Source organism: Sinocyclocheilus grahami, unplaced genomic scaffold (genome assembly GCF_001515645.1).
Source record: "Sinocyclocheilus grahami isolate Dianchi unplaced genomic scaffold, SAMN03320097.WGS_v1.1 scaffold177.1, whole genome shotgun sequence".
NCBI classification, from domain to species: Eukaryota; Metazoa; Chordata; class Actinopteri; order Cypriniformes; family Cyprinidae; genus Sinocyclocheilus; species Sinocyclocheilus grahami.
The window spans coordinates 297,266-321,385 of NW_015505356.1; the positions used below are offsets into that span (position 1 = coordinate 297,266).

The window sequence follows — 24,120 nt, forward strand, 5'->3', positions numbered from 1 at the left end:
CTGAACTTTGATTTCAGTGATTTGGACTATGAGATGGACACTTGCTTCTTGCACTGTGTTGCACTTTACTTTTGCTTTAAAAAAAAGGATTTCATAGAAATTTGGATTTCATTTGGTTTAATAAAATATAGTTTAATAAAATATTAAGTAAAATAGTAGATTTTTTGTGGGAAATTAATCGTTTAATCGCTAAATTAGTCGATAGATTAATCGAAATAAAAAGTCGTTAGTGGCAGCCCTAATAAAAATATGGCATGCAGTTGCTTCAAACAATAATATAAACATCATTCAATGTAAATTGTGATCATCGTAATTAATAATCACAATTACAATTTCAAGGAAATAATCAACAATTATGATTTTTGTCAATCATTCAGCCCTAGTTGGGTGGTTCAAAATAATGAACTGCGTTTATGCTGTCCGCATTGTTTTAGCATTATATCAAATAAGCAAACACATGCTGAAATACTGCAAACTAAAGTGGTGTAACTGTTTAGTGAATTGGCCCCTGAGTGTGTGTGGGATTAGCTCCAAGCCAAACACATGACTCCCAACCTTTCAACACAAAGCAACCAAACAAACCACACATGATAAAGAGAGAGAACTGAGAACAAATATCAGATTGCTCATTCAGTCACTGTTTTGCCTTTTGTCATTGTTCCTCTTTTACGGTCAGAGCATCACAGATCTGAATTCCACTGCATTACCTTTTGCTTGTTGTTTGTTTAGAACTGAGTGTTAATAACATCTTTTCAACATCTTTCTTCCATCTCCAGCAGAATTAAATCTAATTCACCTCTATTAGCCCAGCACTGTTTGTGCACATGTTAGTAGAATCACCATAAAAGTACATTGGCATGTTGTTATTCTGTTTTTGTTCTGCCTCCAGCCTGCTACTGGCAACAAATTTGCTATTATGAAGAACGAATCACAGTCTATCCATGATGAACAAAAAGACAATGATGTAGGTCAATATGACTGGACTGAAAACAACAACAACCACCGTGTATTGCTGGACAGCTGGATTTAATAATGTTTTTTATGATTATAAATTGTATGGTTGGTCTGAACAATGGCAAATTTAGCTGTGTAAAATGATCAGTGCAGGGGTTTTCAAAATGGGGCCTGGTGACCCCCAAAAGGCCACCAGAAGGAAGATTTCAGGGGAAATTTTTTTATTAAAAATAAAACAAAAATTACTCTTTTGTAATGAAAATATGTAGAAAAGTACTTCCTTTGGCACACTGAGAGGTTTTGAGGATGAATTAGTAATATAGCCTACATCCACTGAGAAATTTGAATAAGGTAGAACCATATAAATTACGGGGCCTGGTGACCCCCAAAAGGCCACCAGAAGGAAGATTTCAGGGGAAATTTTTTTATTAAAAATAAAACAAATTACTCTTTTGTAATGAAAATATGTAGAAAAGTACTTCCTTTGGCACACTGAGAGGTTTTGAGGATGAATTAGTAATATAGCCTACATCCACTGAGAAATTTGAATAAGGTAGAACCATATAAATTATTATTCTTGAGGGTGAATTAGTAATAATAGCCTACATCCACTGAGAAATTTGAATGAGGTGGATGCATATAAATGATAATTCTCTGAATAATCTCTCTTGATCAGACTCATGATTTACATGCCATTTCAACCTTTTAATCAATAATCTGATTTGCTAAGCCTCTTACATAGCTGGTATTAATCTCCTTAAATGGACCTTACTGGTTAATTATTGTACCGATTGCCATTTTAGCAGTGAAATGCAACCGGCTTTCCTCTCAGCTGGCTGCTTTGCATGAGCTGAAAGACTTTGCTTCATGAGAGGATTTAAAAGGACACGTGGCACCAAAATATTTCTGATGGCATGCTGGCCAAGCTACTGTATGTTATATAGTCTGTTGTGATATGTGGTCAATGCAGTCCCTCAGCCGACATCTACATATGTTAACAACATCATTATGAATCAGTCGGGTCACTGTCGCAAAACCGATTATTCAGTGACGACTTTTCCTGGAAAATACAATCTGCAGTGGGAAACAATAGGTTCAGCATAGTGGCAAAGGCAAAAAGATTCCATTTCGCAACAAGAGAGCCTCTTTGAGTCTTGTTGTTTGTCCAGTTCATTGCGCCGTGAGTAGGCTTGCTTGACCCTCCTCTCCCACGGATAGTCTCTGTGTAATCTATAAAGCTATTGAGCTTTTTCTACTGTTCTCACTGCACTCAACTGTAACAGCCTGAAGAGAAACACAAGAGGCTAAGATTTCACCAACAAGCTCGGAAAACTCCTGAGTAACAACATCCTAATTCAAACCTGCAGAGCTAAAGCACTTAGACTGAAAAACATGATACAACTCAAATTCCTGTGCAGGAAAGGCACAGCCAACACTAATCTCCACTATTGACCCACCTTATAGCAATGTAATGTCAAAACCTTTGCTACTCAAATGCATTAGTTGTATTAATACGGTAATCATAACTCATTTGTGGGTAAAGAACTCTCACCTGCAGTTCACACCAGGCAACTTCCACCCAGGTTTCTGTGTCCAGGCCTTTGTAAACAGTTTTGAATGCTCCCCTGCCAAGCTCTATGTCAAATTTTAAAAAGCGGCCACTGGGTGAAGTGGCGACTGCCTTCATCTCAGACTCTTCTTCCTGTTCTCTATCTCTCTCCTTCCCCTTCAGAGCGGGCGCTGTAAGGCCGGTCTTATCAGGATCCTGCGTGCCATGAGTGCCATCCTCACTCAAGGCAGCCGAGGCACTGGCAGGTAACTGCTGGGCTCCGCTGGTGAAAACAGAGTCGGAGGCACAAAACTCGAGGTGAGGGGCACTGTGAGGGGTGCTGAGGATTTCTTCCACTTCATCGTCCTCTTCACATATCTCCACGCTCTTCCGGAAAAACCGCTTGTTCTCCCGTTTCCGACACGGTTCGTGGGTTGCTGGGGAGGAGGGCATGAAGAAGGTCAGAGGTCTGGCCGGCACCTCGGTTTCTTTACCATCCTCCACTCCACCTCCACCACCACCACCTCCTCCTCCTCCTGCGCCCCAAGCTCTCTTTTCCTGGGTCTGGGAGGAGGGGAAGTCAGACGGAGCGCTGTGCATCCTCTCTCTCTCATGGGCAGCCCTGTTCCCCTGGTCACGCTCCTCCTCCCTCTCTTCATCAGGTTTCTCTTCAGAGGATTCCTCTGTGGCAGTGGGCTCTCCCGGGTCCGTCGCCATGGCGACTGACCTTGCCCACTCCTCCGCCGCCCCCTCCTGCACTCTGGCTCTGTGTCAGTCCCCGTCTCTCTCGCTCTGTGATCACCCTCTCACCCTCTTATGAAGTTCCTCAGCCGTCTTTCCAGTGTTGCCAGCTGTCAGCAACAAGAATTACTCTCTCTCTTCTGCAGCTCTTATCTTCCAATTCCCTCGAGTTCACAGGAGTATCAGAAGGTGCTTGTTCTGTTAATATATCCGTGTAGGTTAATTCCTTATCTCCATTTCCTACCTAGAGTGTCTTGTGGCTGGCTCAGAGATTACTGATTCACAGGTAAATGGCCTTCAGTGAGTGAGGGGGGATTTTCAGGTGTATCCTATAGAAGAAAAGCACAATGTATCATTAATGAGTATCGGGTTCAAATAAGAGCATTTTAACAGTCTTCATTTAACAAAAAAAGTCACAGAAATTGTCAAATTTTTCATTATATAATATATATATTTATATATATTATAATTAATTTTTAATGACGTCTGTATATTAAATGAAAAAAGTAGTCATTTTGAAAAATTATTACAATTTAAAATAACAGTTTTCTGTTAAATATATTTTAAATTGGCAAAGCTAACTTTTCAGCAGCCATTACTTCTGTGTTTGGTGTCATATGATCTTTCCTAAAGCATTACAATATGCCGATTTGGTGCTCAAGAAACATTTCTTATTATTATCAATGCTGATTATGCAGGGTTTCTACAGACATGAACAAGTTAAATTGAAGACTTTTTAAGACCACCTTCTATAAAAAATGTAAGACCTAAACCTGTAATGGAAATACACATTATATTACATACATATTTGTAATATTTAATGTGTTTAACGTAAAACGAAAACAAAATATCATCACTGTAATAAATTATATTTAAGATATACAGTGAACTTTTCATATCAGAAGACAATATTCCATGCAAAATATCCCCACAAAAGCACCGTATCACTAAGATTTTTGGTGGTGCAAACAATTTATTCTAAAGCAATATATTCATCAGCATTCTATCAGCTTTTACATACTTAAATCTGCATATTTTTATTTACCTTTAAAAAGGCCTATTAGAACAAATGCATAAATAATGTTTTGATATATTAAACATAAAACATCGAATACTGATATTTGAAATTATTTAAATAATAAAAATGTACTTTAAACGTGAAATTAAAACCGCCAATAGGTGGCAGCAAGTCACTGTTAATAAGCGAGTCATTGTGATTGAACTGAATCATTTAAATGTTTGATTCATTCAGGAACGAAACACCATCATGTTGCTCAGAGACGCAAAACAGCACTGTGGCTGTTTGGAATTATTTTTGTTGTCGAAATAGTGCAAAAACAGGCAATATGGTGTCTAAAACGTAAGTCTCTTAATTAATTTCTAGTTTATTGAACTGTTGTAAAAAATTTTTTTTTTAAATCAACATTTGTAATCATGATAATTTTTGGAGAGGAAAAAAAAAAAACTGACTCTTCATGTGAAATTGACTAACTATATGAAGTGGTATAAATATAGGCCTATACATTTTCTGCCCCCATGTCTTGAATTTGTGATCATTCTGAATGTATTTTAATAGACCGAATCATGCTGTGGAAGAGCGCACTAGACTTTTTTGTTTTGAATGCTTTTTGCATCATGAGAATATTCAGCAAAATAGTTCACTTGTCATGGTATGTTACTTAACTATATCATGTTATGAATAAACTAAACATTCTTCTGAGTTTCTTTATGTGTGCTGTTACGCTCATTTTGTTCTGAAGTCTCTCACAAAGAGACAAACAGAGTGAGCCTCAACAGCGCGCGACCTTAATACCAGAAATACACCATTCATTACCAATCGCTGTTTACATTGAATGTAGGCTAATAAAATTAGAAGAATCATTCTCGCGTTTCGATGCTTCGCTGGTTATTTATTTATTTCTTTTTTTTGTCACTTATGTTTTAATCAGGTTATTTGTCTGGTCGGGCAAGTAAAAAAAAAACATTTTAAACTAGCTAGAAGGCTGATTAGCTGTAGCTCGACCTATATTATTATTATTATTATTATTATTGAGAACATCAAGAAGGTAGTTCGACCTGTATTCTGCTACTGCCATTCTCTCTGATGATGCAGTAACTTACAGCGGGGGAGAAAAAAAAATCTTCGGTCTAATGATTGTAAACTGGTCCATCAGACTGAAGATATTTTAGCGGTAATGTGACCAAAAATATTTAAGTTCCATCGAATATGAATTTAAGACATTTTAAGGCCTTTTATTAGGAAAACGTTATTTAAGACTTTTTAAGGACCCGCGGACACCCTGTTATCAGTTCTGCTTTTTTTTATTTTTGCTATTTTTATGAACACCACAATACGATCAGGATTGTTCATCATTAAAAAGTGGGTAGGACTTTCAGCTACTGTTTAAAGTCTATAGCACTGGGCCTGCATTTTTCTCCTGTGGAGAAAAAAAAAATCTGTGCCTGTTCACAAACTGTCACTAAAAACTATTCAAATGTGCATATTGCCAAGGACACTTAGAATAACTTGTGAGAATGAATAAATCCATTAAGGTGATTAATAGCTCATCTATATTCTATACAAGCACCCTCAAACACAGGGGAAAGTAACTCACAAATCCAGTAATTAATTAAGCCATCCAGAAGCATGACGGGTACCTAGTGCATAACAAATCTAAAAAAGTGCCAATAAATACTAGCCATTAAAAAAAACTAAAAGGAACACAGCAGATTGTGATTGATTAATAATGAATGATGGCATAAAGGCCATTTAGAGTTAAATAATTAAAAGGTAGAGTAGATACAGAATGATCATGAGTGACCACCACAGATCATCGCTAAGGGATCATATGAAGTAAAAACAGATCATTAATTGCAGCCAGCAGTATTGACCCCAGATGGGGACCATTACAGCTTCTCGTGTTTACAGTGAGTTTACAGGGAATAATCATTGTTCTTCTAGTTGTGTTCTCCTGGTCTATTCAGATACCGCAACACCTGACACGGCCTCTCACAAGATTCAATGCTCCCTTTGACCCATAAAACCTACTTGTCCCTCCTATCATAAACTCAATCTCTCTCTTTTTCTCTCTAGTGACATCATTATCTTCAGTTCTCCTCTTGTCATGCCCATCTGTCTTCTGGCAGGTCACATCCATCAGGTTAGTTTGCTACAAACAAGCTAATAATAACCTGACTGAACCAGAGGTGGAAAAAGATGCTCCTCTGAATCTCACAGATATTAAAACTGAGAATACAGGTTAGTCGTTTTTTCTTGTTGTTACTGAAGTAAATGTGAAATAGCATTAAGTTTCTGTTGTGCAATAATTCAAGTAGTTCAATTTTGTTTTTGCAAGAAACAACACTGATAGGTCTCTTTAAGTTTTGCTTTTGTACTTATAGATTTCCTGAGGAAAATATCTTGAAATGCAAGTTTAGCTGGCAGCTCTGGTTCATCTAAAAAACATCTGCGGATGAGATAAAAGTAAAATGCAAATTGAAAGATTAGATCACCCCCCCCCCCGACTGAAGATATTTTAGCGGTAATGTGACCAAAAATATTTAAGTTCCATCGAATATGAATTTAAGACATTTTAAGGCCTTTTATTAGGAAAACGTTATTTAAGACTTTTTAAGGACCCGCGGACACCCTGTTATCAGTTCTGCTTTTTTTTATTTTTGCTATTTTTATGAACACCACAATACGATCAGGATTGTTCATCATTAAAAAGTGGGTAGGACTTTCAGCTACTGTTTAAAGTCTATAGCACTGGGCCTGCATTTTTCTCCTGTGGAGAAAAAAAAAATCTGTGCCTGTTCACAAACTGTCACTAAAAACTATTCAAATGTGCATATTGCCAAGGACACTTAGAATAACTTGTGAGAATGAATAAATCCATTAAGGTGATTAATAGCTCATCTATATTCTATACAAGCACCCTCAAACACAGGGGAAAGTAACTCACAAATCCAGTAATTAATTAAGCCATCCAGAAGCATGACGGGTACCTAGTGCATAACAAATCTAAAAAAGTGCCAATAAATACTAGCCATTAAAAAAAACTAAAAGGAACACAGCAGATTGTGATTGATTAATAATGAATGATGGCATAAAGGCCATTTAGAGTTAAATAATTAAAAGGTAGAGTAGATACAGAATGATCATGAGTGACCACCACAGATCATCGCTAAGGGATCATATGAAGTAAAAACAGATCATTAATTGCAGCCAGCAGTATTGACCCCAGATGGGGACCATTACAGCTTCTCGTGTTTACAGTGAGTTTACAGGGAATAATCATTGTTCTTCTAGTTGTGTTCTCCTGGTCTATTCAGATACCGCAACACCTGACACGGCCTCTCACAAGATTCAATGCTCCCTTTGACCCATAAAACCTACTTGTCCCTCCTATCATAAACTCAATCTCTCTCTTTTTCTCTCTAGTGACATCATTATCTTCAGTTCTCCTCTTGTCATGCCCATCTGTCTTCTGGCAGGTCACATCCATCAGGTTAGTTTGCTACAAACAAGCTAATAATAACCTGACTGAACCAGAGGTGGAAAAAGATGCTCCTCTAAATCTCACAGATATTAAAACTGAGAATACAGGTTAGTCGTTTTTTCTTGTTGTTACTGAAGTAAATGTGAAATAGCATTAAGTTTCTGTTGTGCAATAATTCAAGTAGTTCAATTTTGTTTTTGCAAGAAACAACACTGATAGGTCTCTTTAAGTTTTGCTTTTGTACTTATAGATTTCCTGAGGAAAATATCTTGAAATGCAAGTTTAGCTGGCAGCTCTGGTTCATCTAAAAAACATCTGCGGATGAGATAAAAGTAAAATGCAAATTGAAAGATTAGATCACCCCCCCCCCCTGAATATGACAAGCCCAGTCACCTCTGAGGATGTTTAGTTTGGTACATCAGCTCTGTTATTCTACATTCTCATCTATCAGTGGAGCATGTGGGACTAATCATGACATACGGCGTTCAACCTCACCCAGATGTATCGCTAATTTGAATATCCGTGCCTGTGATTTAATCCACACACACTCGCTATGTTGTCCGCTCCCACAGAGCTCTGAAACTCCAAACTGAACAGGCGCTACACAAAAATCGAGTCCTCTCTGCCTCTCCCAGTTTTTTCATTGCTCTCTTCACCGGCATACACACATTAATCCCCTGGAACTGAGCAGGCTCTGCTGATTTACGGAGGCACACAAAGAGGGAGCCAGGGAACGTAGCATGTGTGTATCTGTGTATGTGTGTGTGCTTAGCGAGGGGGCAGACAGAAGGGTTTGGGGGGTTGAGCTATGATGAATCTAGATGAAAAAGTGTGGATAAAATGGAGGAGGGGGGAGAGCAGGAAAGGATTGTGGGTAGGGAGAGAGGACATTAAGGTTTTAGACAGCCAGTCGAGAGGGAGACAGATAAGGAGGGGGGTTTGTGTTGAAATGGGTGGGAAGAATGTGTGTGAATGAGAACAAGAGAAGATAAAGGAGGAGGGGGGTTTCACCGCACACACACACACAAAAAGAGTTGGGGAGATTTTCCCGTGTTAAAATATGTGCTGGTGTGAGTGTGAGTGACAGCAGTGACAATAGACAAAATTCCACCACAACAAAACCAACTGAAGTTTGGCCATGTGGGAGTGGAAGACGTGTGGAGCAGAGTATGATGAGATCAGCCAAAGCAATAAACAAAACAAGAAAAGATAAATAGAAGTGTCAGACATTGTTTCAATTGTAAATAATTTGTGCAAAGTAAATAGAGTGCTTTTTGCTGACAATGCACATACATCATAATCCAATTTCAATTCAGTTCAATCTTAAAGCAGTTGTTCTCAACCAGGGAGCCGGGGCCTACTAGGGGGCCTCAGTAAACTTCCAGGGGGGTTGAATAAGGCCATGACATACCAAAACTACAACAAACAACTAATCGTGCCGAAATCTGACTGTGCTGTTGGCTGAGCTAAAAAGTCGCATTTGAACACAGATAACAGCTAACAACCATGTGTGTTTCGTGAGATAAATTAACGGTCTATCTATTTCAGCAGATGGCAGTAGTCTATATTCGCCATTCAAAAAGAGAAAACAAAACTCAAGACTGCGGATATACAAACCATAAACAAAACAGTGCTAGCTTACCATTTTGAATATGAATCATGTTGATCACGTTCTTCAGTCCAGACAGCCGTGTCAGTATGAAAATATACTCGTATTGGAATGCTCAGGTAAGACAACATAAAATTATAACAGCATGTGTCTGTCCTCATGACACACACATGAATGAATAGAAAACCAAACTGATGTGTTTTTAAAATTAGTTATATTTAGTTACATTAACAATATTAATTAATTGCAAAAAAATATATGTGTACAACCTTAAACTGCCATCATATTTAGTGTTTATTTGTTTTTATTCAAACAAAAGTACCAGAGGTAAATATCAAATTAGGGGGACTTGAAGTTGAAAAGGTTGATAACCACAACTGGTTAAAGAGACAGTTCACCCAAAAATTTTAATTGATTTACTTTCACTTCACTTCACTTTCATGTCTTCATGTTGAACACAATAGAATATAATAAATAAAATAAATATCTAGCTGATTTTTTTTCCCATCTATACAAAAAAAACTTGCATTGTATGGACAAAAAAAGTTGAAACATTCTTCAAAACACTCTCTTTTTTGTTTTTCAGAAGAATGATAGTCATGCAGGTCATGGGTGAGTAAATGATCAGACTTTTCATTTTTTGGGCAAATTGTTCTTTTTTGTTTTAAAGCGTCAGGAAGTGTAAACAACAACAAAAAGTCATTTTAAACTGGACCCTCAGACATGTGGTGTCTGTCTTGGATTACTGAGGTATCTACATAATTTACAGCTTAGTTTGCAACCGAGTTAAGTGCCAGTTCATCCAGAGATGAAAAGGTCAGTTCGCAGTGCAAAAAAGGTCTCACTATGATCATACGTTCTTTGTCATTTCATTCTGATCCTAAAGGCAAAAATCATCAAATGTATAATTTGAGATTGCGAATCTGTGCACTTGCTTTAGGCACTGATGTAAGTAGGCTGGATAATTTGCTGTCACAATTGATTTCTTTTTAACCAATCACATCTATACTCCTTCCTCAACCAGTCTACTGAATAGATATTTCTAGGAAAGGGGGTTGTGTTATGATTCACAATAATAACGGCTGCAAATTCAAAGTCTTTCTAAGCCTAACTCAACATACAAAGCACTCTTTTTCAAGAAAAATAAGCTCTGACCAAGTACACCATTAAGACTGTAAATGTTACTAAATGAAATCTGGTGCTTGCAATATTTCAAGGTGTTGATTACAGCAGTGACAGCTGGAGTTGAAGGTATAAATGTGACCTCCTCGTCCCATTAAGTAACAGCAAGAACAACACACAACAAACACTTTTGTCCAATCTAGGTCAAGCATGTGAAAGTGAGTGCCACTATGGTACACAGTGAACCAGAAAAGAGACTAGATACTGCCTAATACTACCTTCTCTTCATTCAGTCTATGATATAATCTAGGTGGGACTGGGTTAAATAAGCTTGCCATGATGAACAATGGATTATACAGTGGGGCAAAAAAGTATTTAGTCAGCCACCAATTGTGCAAGTTCTCCCACTTAAAAAGATGAGAGAGGCCTGTAATTTTCATCATAGGTATACCTCAACTATGAGAGACAAAATGAGAAAAAAAAAGGGATTTTTAAAGAATTTATTGGTAAATTCCTCTGTAAAATAAGTATTTGGTCACCTAGAAACAAGCAAGATTTCTGGCTCTCACAGACCTGTAACTTCTTCTTTAAGAGGCTCCTCTGTCCTCCACTGGTTACCTGTATTAATGGCATCTGTTTGAACTCATTATCAGTATAAAAGACACCTGTCCACAACCTCAAACAGTCAGGCTGCGTCCGAAATCGCATACTGCTTAGTAGGTACTACATTTGAATTTGAACGTACTACTCGACCGTTAAAAAAGTACGTTCTATATAGTATGAATGCGAGTAGTATGAATGGAATTCGGACATACTACATCCGCCATGTTGACGTTGTCACGTGACATGCGTCTCCACAACAGCGCCTAAATTTAAAGAGCCCTCACTACTGCGAACATCAGCAATGTTTCACGATATTCTTACCACTTTCATCGGCGATTAAACATCTTTTTACAGCCGACTCACGAAATCATCTAATCGACTTACAATGTTTAAAATTTCAATAAGTCAGCCGTTCACTTAGATCATGTTAAACAAGTGCAATTTAACCACAGTGAACAACGTTTTTCTCTGAGGTACTTACACTTGAAAAGAGCCGCGTCGCCGCCTCCCGGCGTTCTCGAATATGGCGCCTCCTCTCGCGTGGCCTCATGGTATACTAAAGTGTCCATCCTATGCATGCTACGGAATTCGGGCGGAAGAAAACCTTGTGAAGACTTACAGAAAACGTTTGACCTCTGTCATTGCCAACAAAGGGTATATAACAAAGTATTGAGATTAAATTTTGTTATTGACCAAATACTTATTTTCCACCATAATTTGCAAATAAATTCTTAAAAAATCCAACAATGTGATTTTCTGGATTTTTTCCCTCATTTTGTCTCTCATAGTTGAGGTATACCTATGATGAAAATTACAGGCCTCTCTCATCTTTTTAAGTGGGAGAACTTGCACAATTGGTGGCTGACTAAATACTTTTTTCCCCCACTGTACATAATAAGTGGCTTACTATTGTGCTTTTGAGATTTATGCCTAAAGTAAGCTTCTCTTGATTTATCCTTTCATACAATATGGGGCAGATTACCACTGAAGTTGGGGGATTTTTTTAAAACTCCACTTTTACATTAATCACTGCTTATTCCCCATCAGCATAGATCACACATACACAAAGTTGCATACACTAATGTTCAAAAGTTTTTTTTTTTTAAAGAAATACTTTTATTCAGGAGGGACACATTAAATTGATCAAACGTGACAGTAAAGATATGATGTTACAAAAGTATTCTACTTCAAATGAATGTTGTTCTTTTGAAATTTCTATTCATCAAAGAATCCTGAAAAAGAAAGAAGAATGTTGCTTGAGCAGCAAAATCAGCATAATAGAATGGTTTCAGAAGGATCATGTGACACTGAAGACTGGAGTAATGGCTGCTAAAAATTCAGCTTTGCCATTACAGGAATAAATAACATTTTAAAATACATTATAAAAAAACCTCACATCTCTTTCAACGTGAACATTCAAAAATGCCTAGGTGGCATAACTGTGATGTTATGTCACAACAAAACTGCAGAACAGAGTATCCCTTTAGACGATTGATGACTGACTTTCAAAGTCATTCATGTGTTTTTTTCCCTTTACAATCACATATCATCACATATTTTTATTATGAAAAGGCAGGTCAAATCAGGTTGGTTCAAATGTAGTAACACTAGGTAAACCCACTTAATATTTGACTAAATTCATGATTTGTATAAAAAATTACTTTGAAAAATATTTTTTTAAACTATTATGAAAAAGATAATTGTCACATTTATTCTCGGTGCACGATTAAACCACTCAACATTTTTAAAGTCCATAAATCAAAACATTTGTAGAAACTGACATCAACCATTTTCAAAGAACCTGCCACTCTAAACTACATTTTTCTGTTTCATCATCTCAGACATCCTTATTGGTCACTGACCCACATGCAATCTCCTACAACATTCTACTATTTAAACAAAGCCCCAAAGAAAGATAGGTAAAGGCAACTACTACACGCACCATCTATTAGCCACTTCACTGACCAACAGTGGCCAATGCCTCGAGTTAAAAACACATCAACAGAAGACATGGAAGCCACAAAAATACACAAACGTGTGCTGAGGTTGCAACTTGTAAACTGAAGCACCATCAGTCGATAAATTGACAATATGCATAAGAAAATCAGTCAACGGCAGCATGACATAATACAGACAGGTAAGAGAGCAAACGCCTGTCTGAGCTGCACATTCAGTCTTCATTTACATCGATTCGGTTAGCAAGACGGATGAAGAATATAAAAGACAATATCAATAGTAGAAACCTCCTCGGAATCAGAAGTAAAAAGAAGACTAAGAAAATATCATATATTGCTTGTCTCGTCCATTGCCAACATCTATTTCAGCACCACCGTGTTGTGTTAGCATCTAAGCTATGCTTGACTGGGATTCCTCTATGTATATCTGAAAGACATATACAGCAACCTAAAGGTGCGTTTTATTTAACAATGTATATCGATAAAGACAAGTCCTCTGAGTATCAAGAGCTAATGATTATTTAGCACAATAGTCAAAAGGTCCTCACCGGTGTGCTGCATGCTCTGTCGTTACTGAAACTGAAGCAGCTTGTCGAAAGGTCTCGCTTTCTCCAATTTATATCAGAGACTCAACAGTTCGTCAGCATCTCGTTGGACCTAAGCGTAATTTGTCGTGAAAGGTTGGCGTTGTTTAACGTTACTCCTTTTCTTAGACGAGCGTTTGGTTCTCCTGTTTGAGCGAGCGAGCGGCGTCGTAAAATCCTGCTAATCCGCCTGGACACATCATCATCTGTTAAAAAAACATATTGCTCTTCTTTCCGCGAGATGATCAGCACACCTTTCCGCCGGTGAATGTAACGTCAGCGTATCCACATATGTGTATTTTACATAATTTACAGAGTAACATCCGTCGCTGAGGCGCTCAATCGAGCACAATCGTTTCTCCTTTTTCGGTTAAAGACAGAGACACACACACGCACACGCGCGCGCTCGTATCGCGTGCTCCAACTACGCGCGCCGCCGCTTCTGTCTGACCACGCGAGGTCGCGCATTGTCCCAGTAAATGTCTGATTAAACAATGAGATTTGGGCGTTCGGATATAATTAATTTACATTTTAATTTTTACATTTTGTTAGTTATTAGGATAAATAATTTGCTTTGGTTTTTCTATTCATAGCCCGATCCTACAATATCACTTGACAATTCATGTAGCCTTAATTATGAAAATGCGTATTCTAATATGCGTGATGTATAAATCAAAATACATTATATAGCCTAACTAAAGCAACAAATGTTTTCTTTTTACTTGTGTTCGTATGCTAACTAATTAGCCAGCTACTCAGCGCAATATTTCAATATGATAACAAAGTAGGACTATGGTACAATGAATAAATTAATGTCTGAGATGTACTCATGTTAAACAAGGATATCTCCAACTATTTTGTTGTTAGTTAAGGATATCTCCAAATACTAGCAGTTATTTTCAATATCAACTATTTTTGTTTCACCATACAGACTATTTAATGGACTATTTAATTTTTGACACTGACAGACAGACAGATAGGCTAGTAGTACTAAATAAAACTAGTAAAAGTACTTGTACGTCTGGAATAGGTACATAGTCTGAAGTGTTAATATGTTTTAACTATATGTGATTCACAGATCCCCATACAATTATGGCATAATTTGCAGTTTACCACCAATAACAATTGAACAGACTATTAAGAAAGTGTCTACTAAATGAGGAACACTGAGAATGGAATAATACTAGTGACTAATTTAATAGATACTAGGCCTACAGTAGTTATAACTGGAATGCGTGCTAATATCTCACCCAAATGGTTTAGTATAGAAATTGAAAAACAGAGCCTACTTATCACTAATTGGATTACTTAGTAATTAAAAACAAAAAAAGTACTAACATAAAAATAGGTACTAGATGGCTTTAAGGAATAATATTGCTTATAAAACTTAAAAAATAGAAAATTAAATAAGTTTAAAATACCTTTATAATCGTATACAAACTGCCATTATAGGTTCCATTTCAAATCCTTCCTTCTCTGCTGCCCTCTTGTGTATAAGAACAGTAATGCCGCTGTCCATGGTGCTTGTTTGGGTGGTTTAAATTCGCAGACAACACACGTGACCACGAGCTTCTGTAAATAGCTTTATTGTGTGCACGTGAACAAGTCACTTCCTTTGGAACAAACTACATCATTCGCCAAAACCACACAGCGTTTCGGTGGCTGCAGAAATAGGACATTTCACAGAGCTAACCAATATGCTGGTCACACACAAGGGGATAAAGATCTGTGAGAGTTTATTATGAGATAAGATAAACGTAATCCTGCCAAAAAAGGCTGTCCTAAATAAAACTACACGAATAACCTCGATATTTGGTTAATTTCTATCAAAGGTTGTCTATACAGTGCATTTCATTAGTGCATCATTTTACAAAGAACAAAAACTACACATGAAAGAAGAGTGGTGCAACTTAATTGAGATCGAGTCTCATGACACTGATCTTATTACAAGCATGGATTAGAAATAGGTGACAATTCTTAATGGACTCTCTGGACATTCTTTAATGTGTATATAATAATCTGTCTTTGAATATAAATTCATATAAATGCAATCCTTCAGAACAACCACTAGGCACAGATTTTAAACAGTATGAACTTCACACATTTTAAACTATATATAGAAACTTTCTAAACATACTATATAAATAGTTAAAAAAGATTTATTGCGCCAGTATTTTTTTCTTCTTCATAAAAATCAGTTCTTCTTTTGTCAAATCACAACAATTCTAATTCCACCGGACCACACGACTTCCAGTTATATTTTCATTTCAGTTTTTTTCTTCACCTTGAAGCAGATGGCTCTGGAAGGAAAATCCACTTCGGACCATCCAATGAGTACAATTTTTAGGCAGCTGAATTGTGATCGTACGTAGTGCTCCTTGATCCTTGTGTTTGAAGTGTTCCTACAGTTCAAAGCCCCCGTGAGGCCTTAAGTTTCCAAAGGAGCTCGCAGAGGAATGCAGCCATCCATCTCCAGAGACTCAGGCCAGCCTTCATATTTATTACTACTTTTACTGTTCTTCATTCGCTGAAAGAAAGAGAAAAGAGTCTTGAGCTGCTTTAAGAATTCGAAATGGTAAATAAAAAATAGAAAAGGCTAGAAACCTTGGAGTTGTGATTGATTATCAGCTGAATTTCTCACCACATTGCTAAAACTGCCCGGTCCTGCAGATTTGCTTTATACAACATTAGGAAGATCAGGCCCTTTCTTTCAGAACATGCAACACAACTCCTTGTTCAAGCTCTTGTTCTGTCCAGGCTGGACTATTGCAATGCTCTCTTGGCAGGTCTTCCAACCACTTCTATCAAACCTCTACAATTAATCCAAAATGCTGCTGCAAGATTAATCTTTAATGATCCGAAAAGAACACGTCACACCTCTGTTCATCAATTTGCACTGGCTACCAGTAGCTGCTCGCATTAAATTCAAGGCATTAATGTTTGCCTACAAAACCACCACTGGCTCTGCACCCATTTACCCAAATTCATTACTTCAGAGTTATGTGCCCTCTAGAAGCTTGCGTTCTGCAAGTGAACGACGCATTATTGTGCCATCTCAAAGAGGCACAAAATCACTTTCACAGACTTTTTCATTAACTGTTCCCTCCTGGTGGAATGACCTGCCCAACTCAATCCGAGCAGCTGAGTCCTTAGCCATCTTCAAGAAACGACTAAAAACACATCTGTTCCACCTTTATTTGACCCTCTAACTCTAGCACCTTCTATTCTATTTTATCTATCTTCCTTTTTTATATTAAAAAAACTAACACTAGCTTTCTATTTTTTCTATTCTATCTACTTGTTTTCCTTTTTGTGTATATGTGTGTGTTTATGTGTATATATATATATATAAAAAAATACCTTGCTACGTGTACTGCGTTAGGCTAACAGAGACTTGTCATTTGCACTTACATATTGTTGCTCTTTTGTTAGTTTTGATTGCTTCTATTGTCCTCATTTGTAAGTCGCTTTGGATAAAAGCATCTGCTAAATGACTAAATGTAAATGTTAATCATTAACCCTTCAAAATGCACCAATAGCTAAACTCTACCCCCACTTTTTTACTGTTGCTCACTCAGTCAACTCAGCTTTCCAAAACATCAATGAACAGCTCTATTTGTAGTAAAAGGTTCTCAATGCTCTCAAATGTGCACAATTCGCCTAGCTATTAATTGTACATGGGCTAGAATGACGTGAGACATTAAAAGGCTTTTTATCTGCCATTTTTGCTTTAAAGAAACACTGCAATTAATGTGATTAAAACATTTAGCAAAACATTTTAATCCAAAGCGACTTGCAAATGAGGAATATTAAAAGCAATTTATTATACAAGAGCAAATCACATCAGTACGCAGTGCCAAGTTTCAAGTGTTTTTTTTTTTTTTTTTTTTTTTTTTTTTTTTGAGTAAATGGCTTTGATTGGTGTTTAAGTTCAGTACTCGCAGAAAACTAGCATTTTGGTGCATTTCATGAAGGTCTTGGTGGAGGCTAGAAGGTAAAACCATATTCAGACAAAGGTTTTGATGTTTTGAGAGAGGTTTCTGTCGTGGTTGATTTTTTGGAAAGTTTTAAAGGGGTGGTTGATTGCGATTTCACTTTTTTAATGTTAGTTAGTGTGTAATGTTGCTGTTTGATCATAAGCAATATCTGCAAAGTTACAAAGCTGAAAGTTCAATGCAAACGGAGATATTGTCTTTTAAAATTCTGGCAGTTTAATGCCTACAAAAACGATTGGTAAGGGACTCCAACAAGTTACTTCCCAGGTCCGTTACGTCAAGAACCCAGAATTTTACATAAACCCCGCCTCCGGGAACACGCAGCAAAGGGGGCGAGGCCATGCTGCGCTGCTTTAGAGAAGAGGAAGAGAAAACTAGAGGTGCACGTAAAATAAATTCATATATGAATCGCGATTCTGTCTTCTAACGATTCTAATGGATTCACAAGTTTCAAAATCAATGTTCAAAAGCAGCATTCTCATCCTGTTCCTGGCCTCGCCCTGCTCTGTACACACTCTGCATCTCTCTCTCTCTCTCATTCAGATCATCAGCTCAGTGAATATACTCATTTTCACATACTATAGTTATGAGAATCGTTATACATGGACGCGCGTGCGGTTGGCGAACTGTATTAAAGCTTTAATCAGAATAAAACCGTATATTAAAAGCTAACAGAAGCAGTAGCATTTACAAATAACAGCGTATCTAAAAGTATGAGACAACAACAAACCAAAATCTTAGGCCTACCATTAAAAGCCGTGCTTGCACAGGTTCTGTGCGATCCTCTTCAATAATATCCTCTGCGTCTCAATCCAGCTCAAATGGATAAGCAATACAGACGACGTCATTGTTTACAATACAACCGGAGCACATGCCGCTATGTTGAGGGGTGGGACGCGCGCTAGAGGCGGTTTAGCCAATCACAACACACTGGACTAGCTAACCAATCAGAGCCCATCGTGTATTTCTGAGGGAGGGGCTTCATAAAAACAGGAAATGATCAGCACGTTCAGAGGATAAGGGACAGAGAGGTGTGGAATAAAGGTAAATTATGTGAAAAATAATGCGTTTTTTAACAAACGAAGCATTAACATGTTTAGACTGCACCCCATAAACACAATCAAGCCTATAAAAAAAAAACAGTCACCCACCCCTTTAAACAATTTTAGAGGATTTATACAAACACAGGATATCTACAGATTTACATCAGGTAAAAAAAGCAAAAGCTTGTCTGATACTATGACAGACTTCATCAGTTTTTGTCAGAAATATTTTAAGATGGGGCTTAGCGAAGGGTAAATTAATTACCTGATCACTAATTTTATACCTTAAATCTCATCTTTGATCATCAAAATGAATAATTTCTTCTTGCCTTAATATTGCTTGAATGGCTTGAACCAAACTCATATTGAACCGTGACCCTAAGACTAAGGTACGTACCGAACCGTGACTTCTGTGTACCGTTACACGCCTAAAAAAAACAAGTGTACAGAGACTCAAAAATCTAAGCTCATATGTGGACCTTTATAGCTTTATCTATTAATTCTTATATTACATATTATCCATACATATTAAATATATTTACAATTATATTATATTAAAATGTATTTAAAAGCTTAATAATGCTTATTAAACTAAAATGGCTCATGTAATGTATTAAGGGTATAATAATTATATGTCATATAAAATAATTATAATAAATAATCACTGAAAGCCAGATGATTTTATGTTTAAAAATGTTTTACCATGTAGTGACCTTAACTTTGGAGCAAGAGAAACTGGGGGAGTGACTTTTGTGTCAGAGATGTGCCACTTTGCTTGAAGCGGATTAGTCCAATTTCAGTTTGAGATCTCTAAACCAGAACATAACCTGCCCCAGAGCAGGTTAGCTGTGGAGCGTAAGTTACTATGACGATGAACATGATGGCTAAAAGCCAAACCACTTTCCTGGTGCCTAAAACCCAGAGTTGGCAGATTGTAATGCATTTTATGTATCATTCTCCATTACACGCAACGGTAATTTATATTAATAGACTTTGGCTTGACTATGTTATCAATCAGCTAATAATGTGTTACACTAATGTTACACAAACCATGTTCTCTTAATATGTTAGTGATAAGAAAAGCCCAGCCCCACAAGTTGATGGGATTGGATACATGTTTGTGGCGGTAGGAAACGGGATGTTCCAAAATGCATTTGAGACATTCTTTGGTAGCAATGGTGTTGACTGAATGACTGATGAATTTGGTTTGTCTTTAAGCATATTAAAAACACCATACAGACATCTAAATGTTAAAAACTTGATTTCACAACAGGGGGTCTTTAAAATTGAGCTTGCATTAAAAAAATGCATATTTCTTCCCATAAATCCTACCTGTTCAAATGGGCTTTTATTTTCTATTCCTTTGGCTCCAACAAACACCCAGCTATCCCTGAAGCTCAGTTCCTTTGCTGCTGTGCTCCCCAGCTCCATAAACAGCCGTCGAGCCTCATCATTTAACCTGTGAATGGGTTTAACAATAAGTAAATCCAAGAAACAATGGAGAAAAAGAGCCCCTGATATGCTCTCGATTTAGGAGCAATTAAATCACAGAACATTAATCTGAGTTTAAAAGTAGAGTGCAGAAATAAATATACAATACAACAATATATAATACTCTTACTTGGTGGCCGGGTCATCAAAAGAAGCAACAAATACTAGCGTTCCTTCATGGAGAGGCCGAAGAAACTTCAGCAGCTCTGAAATGTCTGTGGCAGAGAGAGCACACTCATTTTAAGATCTGATGGACCACTTTCATGAGAAAACAGCGGCCTAACCAAAGTAATACATCACCCCAAAGGTCATCTCACCTCCTGCCCACATATCAAATGCTTTTATTTCCAAAGCATCTCCATTAACCCCTGAGAAACAGAAATTGATGTCATCAACAATGCATATACAACACATGCAAAAATATATCAGTACAAAAGAATGAGAGATTTACCATTTACTAAGGCAATATTGAGCCCTCTGCCAACATTGTTTTTAGCACTGCTGACAAGACTGTAAGACCAAACAAACAGAAGTCAATAAGCATCTCAAAACAACATTTTTATCAGAAAGACACTTAATTCTATGGTAGAAGTTAAGGGAGGATGAGAAAATGGAATATCAACAAAAGATAGGCATGGAAAGAGAAACCATCGCCCACTTGCATCACGTTCCACAATAAGATTAAGAGTCTGGTAGTGATGGGCATGAGAAAAACAAAGACGATATGATGAATACAAGTGGAGACAGAACAAGAAATAGGGAGGGAGGTTGCATGCAGAGCTTAGTGTTCAGTGGTGATCATGCAAGCTCATTAAAGAGACCAACAGTGACTAAGCAGCAGCGAAAAGGTCAGGCGACTTGCATTTTATCCTCCAGACAGATTTTGGGGCCAATGACATTGGCAGCACCGGAGATCAGCCGGAACGCGAGATGTTTGGGGGGACACGGTGCTGACAGGCCACATTTGTACTTGTGTGGTCGTGGTTCTACAAAACAGCAGGTAATTTCATTGAATGATTAGATTGCTTAAATGTTTCTTCTGGAAAAATGCATGTTTTTAATGCAAAGTCATTTTACCTGGAGTGGGCTCTTCTTGTCCACCTATGAATGATAAAACATTGTGAATGACCATCAAGCAACTGAGATTGATATTAGATTATATTTTATAATCTAGTGGTCAACTGATTATATCACCATGGTCGATATTCTGCATTTTTTTTCTATTTTACTGATAGAAAGTAATATATATTTTATTGCCGCAATTATTATGCTTGTGTCATTTACTATCATTAAGCTCTACATACACACTATCGGTGAAAAGTTTGGAATAATTATGATTTTTTTTTATGTTTTTGAAAAAAAGTGCAAGGCTGCATTTATCTGCATTTATACTCTACAGTAACGACAGTAATTTTGTAAAATATTATTACAATCTCTCTAACACCTTATTTTCAGTTTGAAGTGGGAGAGGTGTCACGATGAGTGAGATTTATGGACTTTTCTATTGCCTTTCATATTTCTTTTGAGAACAATTAATACCAAATTTAATATTGAATATATTATATTCTGTTGCGACTGGAGCTAGGTTGTATAGGTTGTATATAAGAAAATCAAAAATGAATAAAGTTATTAATACTGATAAATTTCCGAATATAGTAAACATTTCAAGACCTAAGTTTTATTGGCATTTTAATGTAAATGTTTTTTTTTTTTTTAGATTGTCATTTTTGGGAAATTTGGAGACAAAGGAAAAATAGTTTGAAAATCTGACTCAATGGTGGGAATTGGGAAAAGCACAGATTAAAGTTTTTTGTGAACAATTTTCTTATAATGTTACTGCTACTGTGAAGAGAAATGTGAAAGACGTGGAGAATGAGATTAGAGGTCTGCATACACAACCAGATTTTTTGCACCGCGGGATTAAACTCCCGAATAAAACGCGGTAGCGTCGGTAATTCTGGTGTAATTTGAACGGGAGCAGGCGGTCTAACAATATCCCGTTCCCGACGTCCATTGATTCAGAACAGCATATCTGTGCTTTATTCTTATTGACCACCGGTACAGCCTGCATTCGGACTGTTATGCACGCGCTGCACGCATGCTTTCTGCGTCACACGTTTTATTTGCGGGGTCTGTGCACAGCATGTGCATAACGATGCTCAGAACAGGCTGTATCGGTGGTAAATATACGGTCCTCAGACAGAACAGGCAGGTTGTCGACAGAGCAGAATAAGGATGGCACAAAGTGTGGATGTGCTGTCCTTGAAGGACATTCAACTTGGTTTTGTTTATATTTTGCTTAGCCTATAATTTTAAATGACAGATGTCGTATTTATTTATTTTTCTCTGCGACACTTTTCCTACTGTGTTAACAGAAAAATGTCAAACAAATTTAGTATTTTGACAAGACGAATAAAAATAGCTAATAGGCTATTTTTGTACAACCTACATTTTTATTTATTTTTTCTCTCTGCGACACTTTTTCCTATTGTGTTGTAAATGTTAAACGAATAAATTTTAAAATTTAAGGGGGTCTGAATATTTTCCGTACCCACTGTATATAAACAACTGAATTACTAAAACTTTAACTAGAATTAAAATGAAAATGGAAAATATAAAGAATCTAAATGATACTAAAACATCAGCGGTCGACCACCAATACATCCACTAATACATGTAACATTCTTACCACTAAATAGCATCCGCATAAAGGAGTTCCCATCCCCTCCTAGCATAGAATTTGCTAGAAGCCAGGTAAAGCCCAACAGAAGTACCAAAGCAACAGCACGCAGTGCCACTGGAGAATACAGAGGAAGGAAATGGCATTTGAATGCCGTTGTAAGAAGGAAAGTTCACTAATACATGAGAAGCATGGAAATGCACAGACCTGCAAACCTCATGGCAGACAGATGTCAAAATCTGGTCAGCAAATAAGATTCTGTTTGAAGTAAATGAGAACATTAAGTTCGTAAAGCAGTGACATTTATGATAAAGTTAATCATGAACAGAGCATAGGTTTCCAAATGAAACCAGGGAGGGACATTCTAAAAAATTAGATTGAGTAACCTGTCATTCAGGAAATGTAGCTCAACCAAAGTTTTAAACATACTTTGAAGCAAGCTTGATGCCTATTTCTGCTTAATATTTGTATTTTTAATAGCTGGCTGGACGTTTACTGGCTAATATGTTTTAAATAGATATTGTTTGAAACACAACCCACTTATATGACACTAGAGCTGTTAGTCAGTTGGGAAGCAAACCTCCCTGGAATTGTCACCTAGACACCAGCTTCATACTACAGTCTGCTTATTTTAAACAAGCAAACTATATGGAATCGGAACACACGCTACACACATGTATTTTAAAATAGAAATACCGTCTTACCTGAAATCTCCAGTGACCCTGTGCAGCAGGTTTGTGAAACAGATTCTCCCTTGTGGTTTAAATCAGTCACGATTCATCTAATCGCGTTCAACGCAGCACGTTCATCTTAAAAACAGTGTGGACTAAATTAGTCGGCAACAAATATAACGTACACTTAACGAGCATACAACGCCGCAATAAAAAAGATCCTTGTTCGGTGTACTCCAGAAGCGTGCATCTGTTTCACGCCAATTCCAAAGCCATTCTTCCGGTTGGGGTGCAAATTATGAGCACGTGATTCTTCTGCTCACTCAGTATGCAAATATCATCTCTTATGCTCCAAATGTTTATTTAGTTTAAATGCAAATTACACATGAGCCAGGCAAAATAGTATTATTTATATAAGCAGATAATATGCAAGTAAAATAGATGTGTATAGTTCTAGGCATTTTTAATAACATAGGTTTAAGACATGATAGCAGAACGACATATTTAAATGTACAATAAAAAAATGAGTGTAAATCTGTCAATGGCAAAGTAATTAATGTAATCTTTAAAGTCATTTTAAAGACTTATTTAAAAGAACGTAGTCCGGAACCTTTCTCCATC

At 37.1% G+C, this 24,120-nt stretch overlaps 2 protein-coding genes across 6 annotated transcripts in view; both read right to left on the minus strand.

Moving 5' to 3' along the window:
• LOC107593909 (serine/threonine-protein kinase WNK3-like) overlaps positions 1-14,051 on the minus strand; it is a 60,855-nt gene extending 46,804 nt beyond the window's left edge. For all 5 annotated transcript variants that reach the window (XM_016283793.1, XM_016283794.1, XM_016283796.1 and 2 more), the window contains exons 1-2: positions 13,584-14,051; positions 2,507-3,573 (exon numbers count right to left, since the gene is read on the minus strand). In XM_016283793.1, the coding sequence (XP_016139279.1) occupies positions 2,507-3,220 (714 nt within the window). In that variant the 5' untranslated portion in view covers positions 3,221-3,573; positions 13,584-14,051. The remainder of the gene's footprint in view (positions 1-2,506; positions 3,574-13,583) is intronic.
• Positions 14,052-15,138: 1,087 nt separating this feature from the next.
• Positions 15,139-23,870, minus strand: LOC107593911 (protein FAM3A-like). The gene is made up of 10 exons (XM_016283797.1): positions 23,533-23,870; positions 23,036-23,086; positions 22,838-22,945; positions 21,226-21,249; positions 21,011-21,134; positions 20,600-20,658; positions 20,466-20,516; positions 20,279-20,363; positions 19,990-20,116; positions 15,139-16,146 (listed from the first exon to the last, which is right to left on the minus strand). The coding sequence occupies exons 2-10, from the start codon at positions 23,046-23,048 to the stop codon at positions 16,048-16,050; spliced, it is 690 nt and encodes a 229-aa protein (XP_016139283.1). The 5' UTR covers positions 23,049-23,086; positions 23,533-23,870; the 3' UTR covers positions 15,139-16,047.
• Between the last annotated feature and the right edge of the window lie 250 nt (positions 23,871-24,120).

What these genes read in the sequence shown, in the direction of transcription:
- LOC107593911 (XM_016283797.1), bottom strand. An exon ending in ACAAGAAGAGCCCACTCCAG is followed by an intron (nt 21,135 to 21,225) that starts GTAAAATGACTT and finishes GCTGTTTTGTAG; the next exon opens with AACCACGACCACACAAGTAC. An exon ending in ATCTGTCTGGAGGATAAAAT is followed by an intron (nt 20,659 to 21,010) that starts GCAAGTCGCCTG and finishes TTGGTCTTACAG; the next exon opens with TCTTGTCAGCAGTGCTAAAA.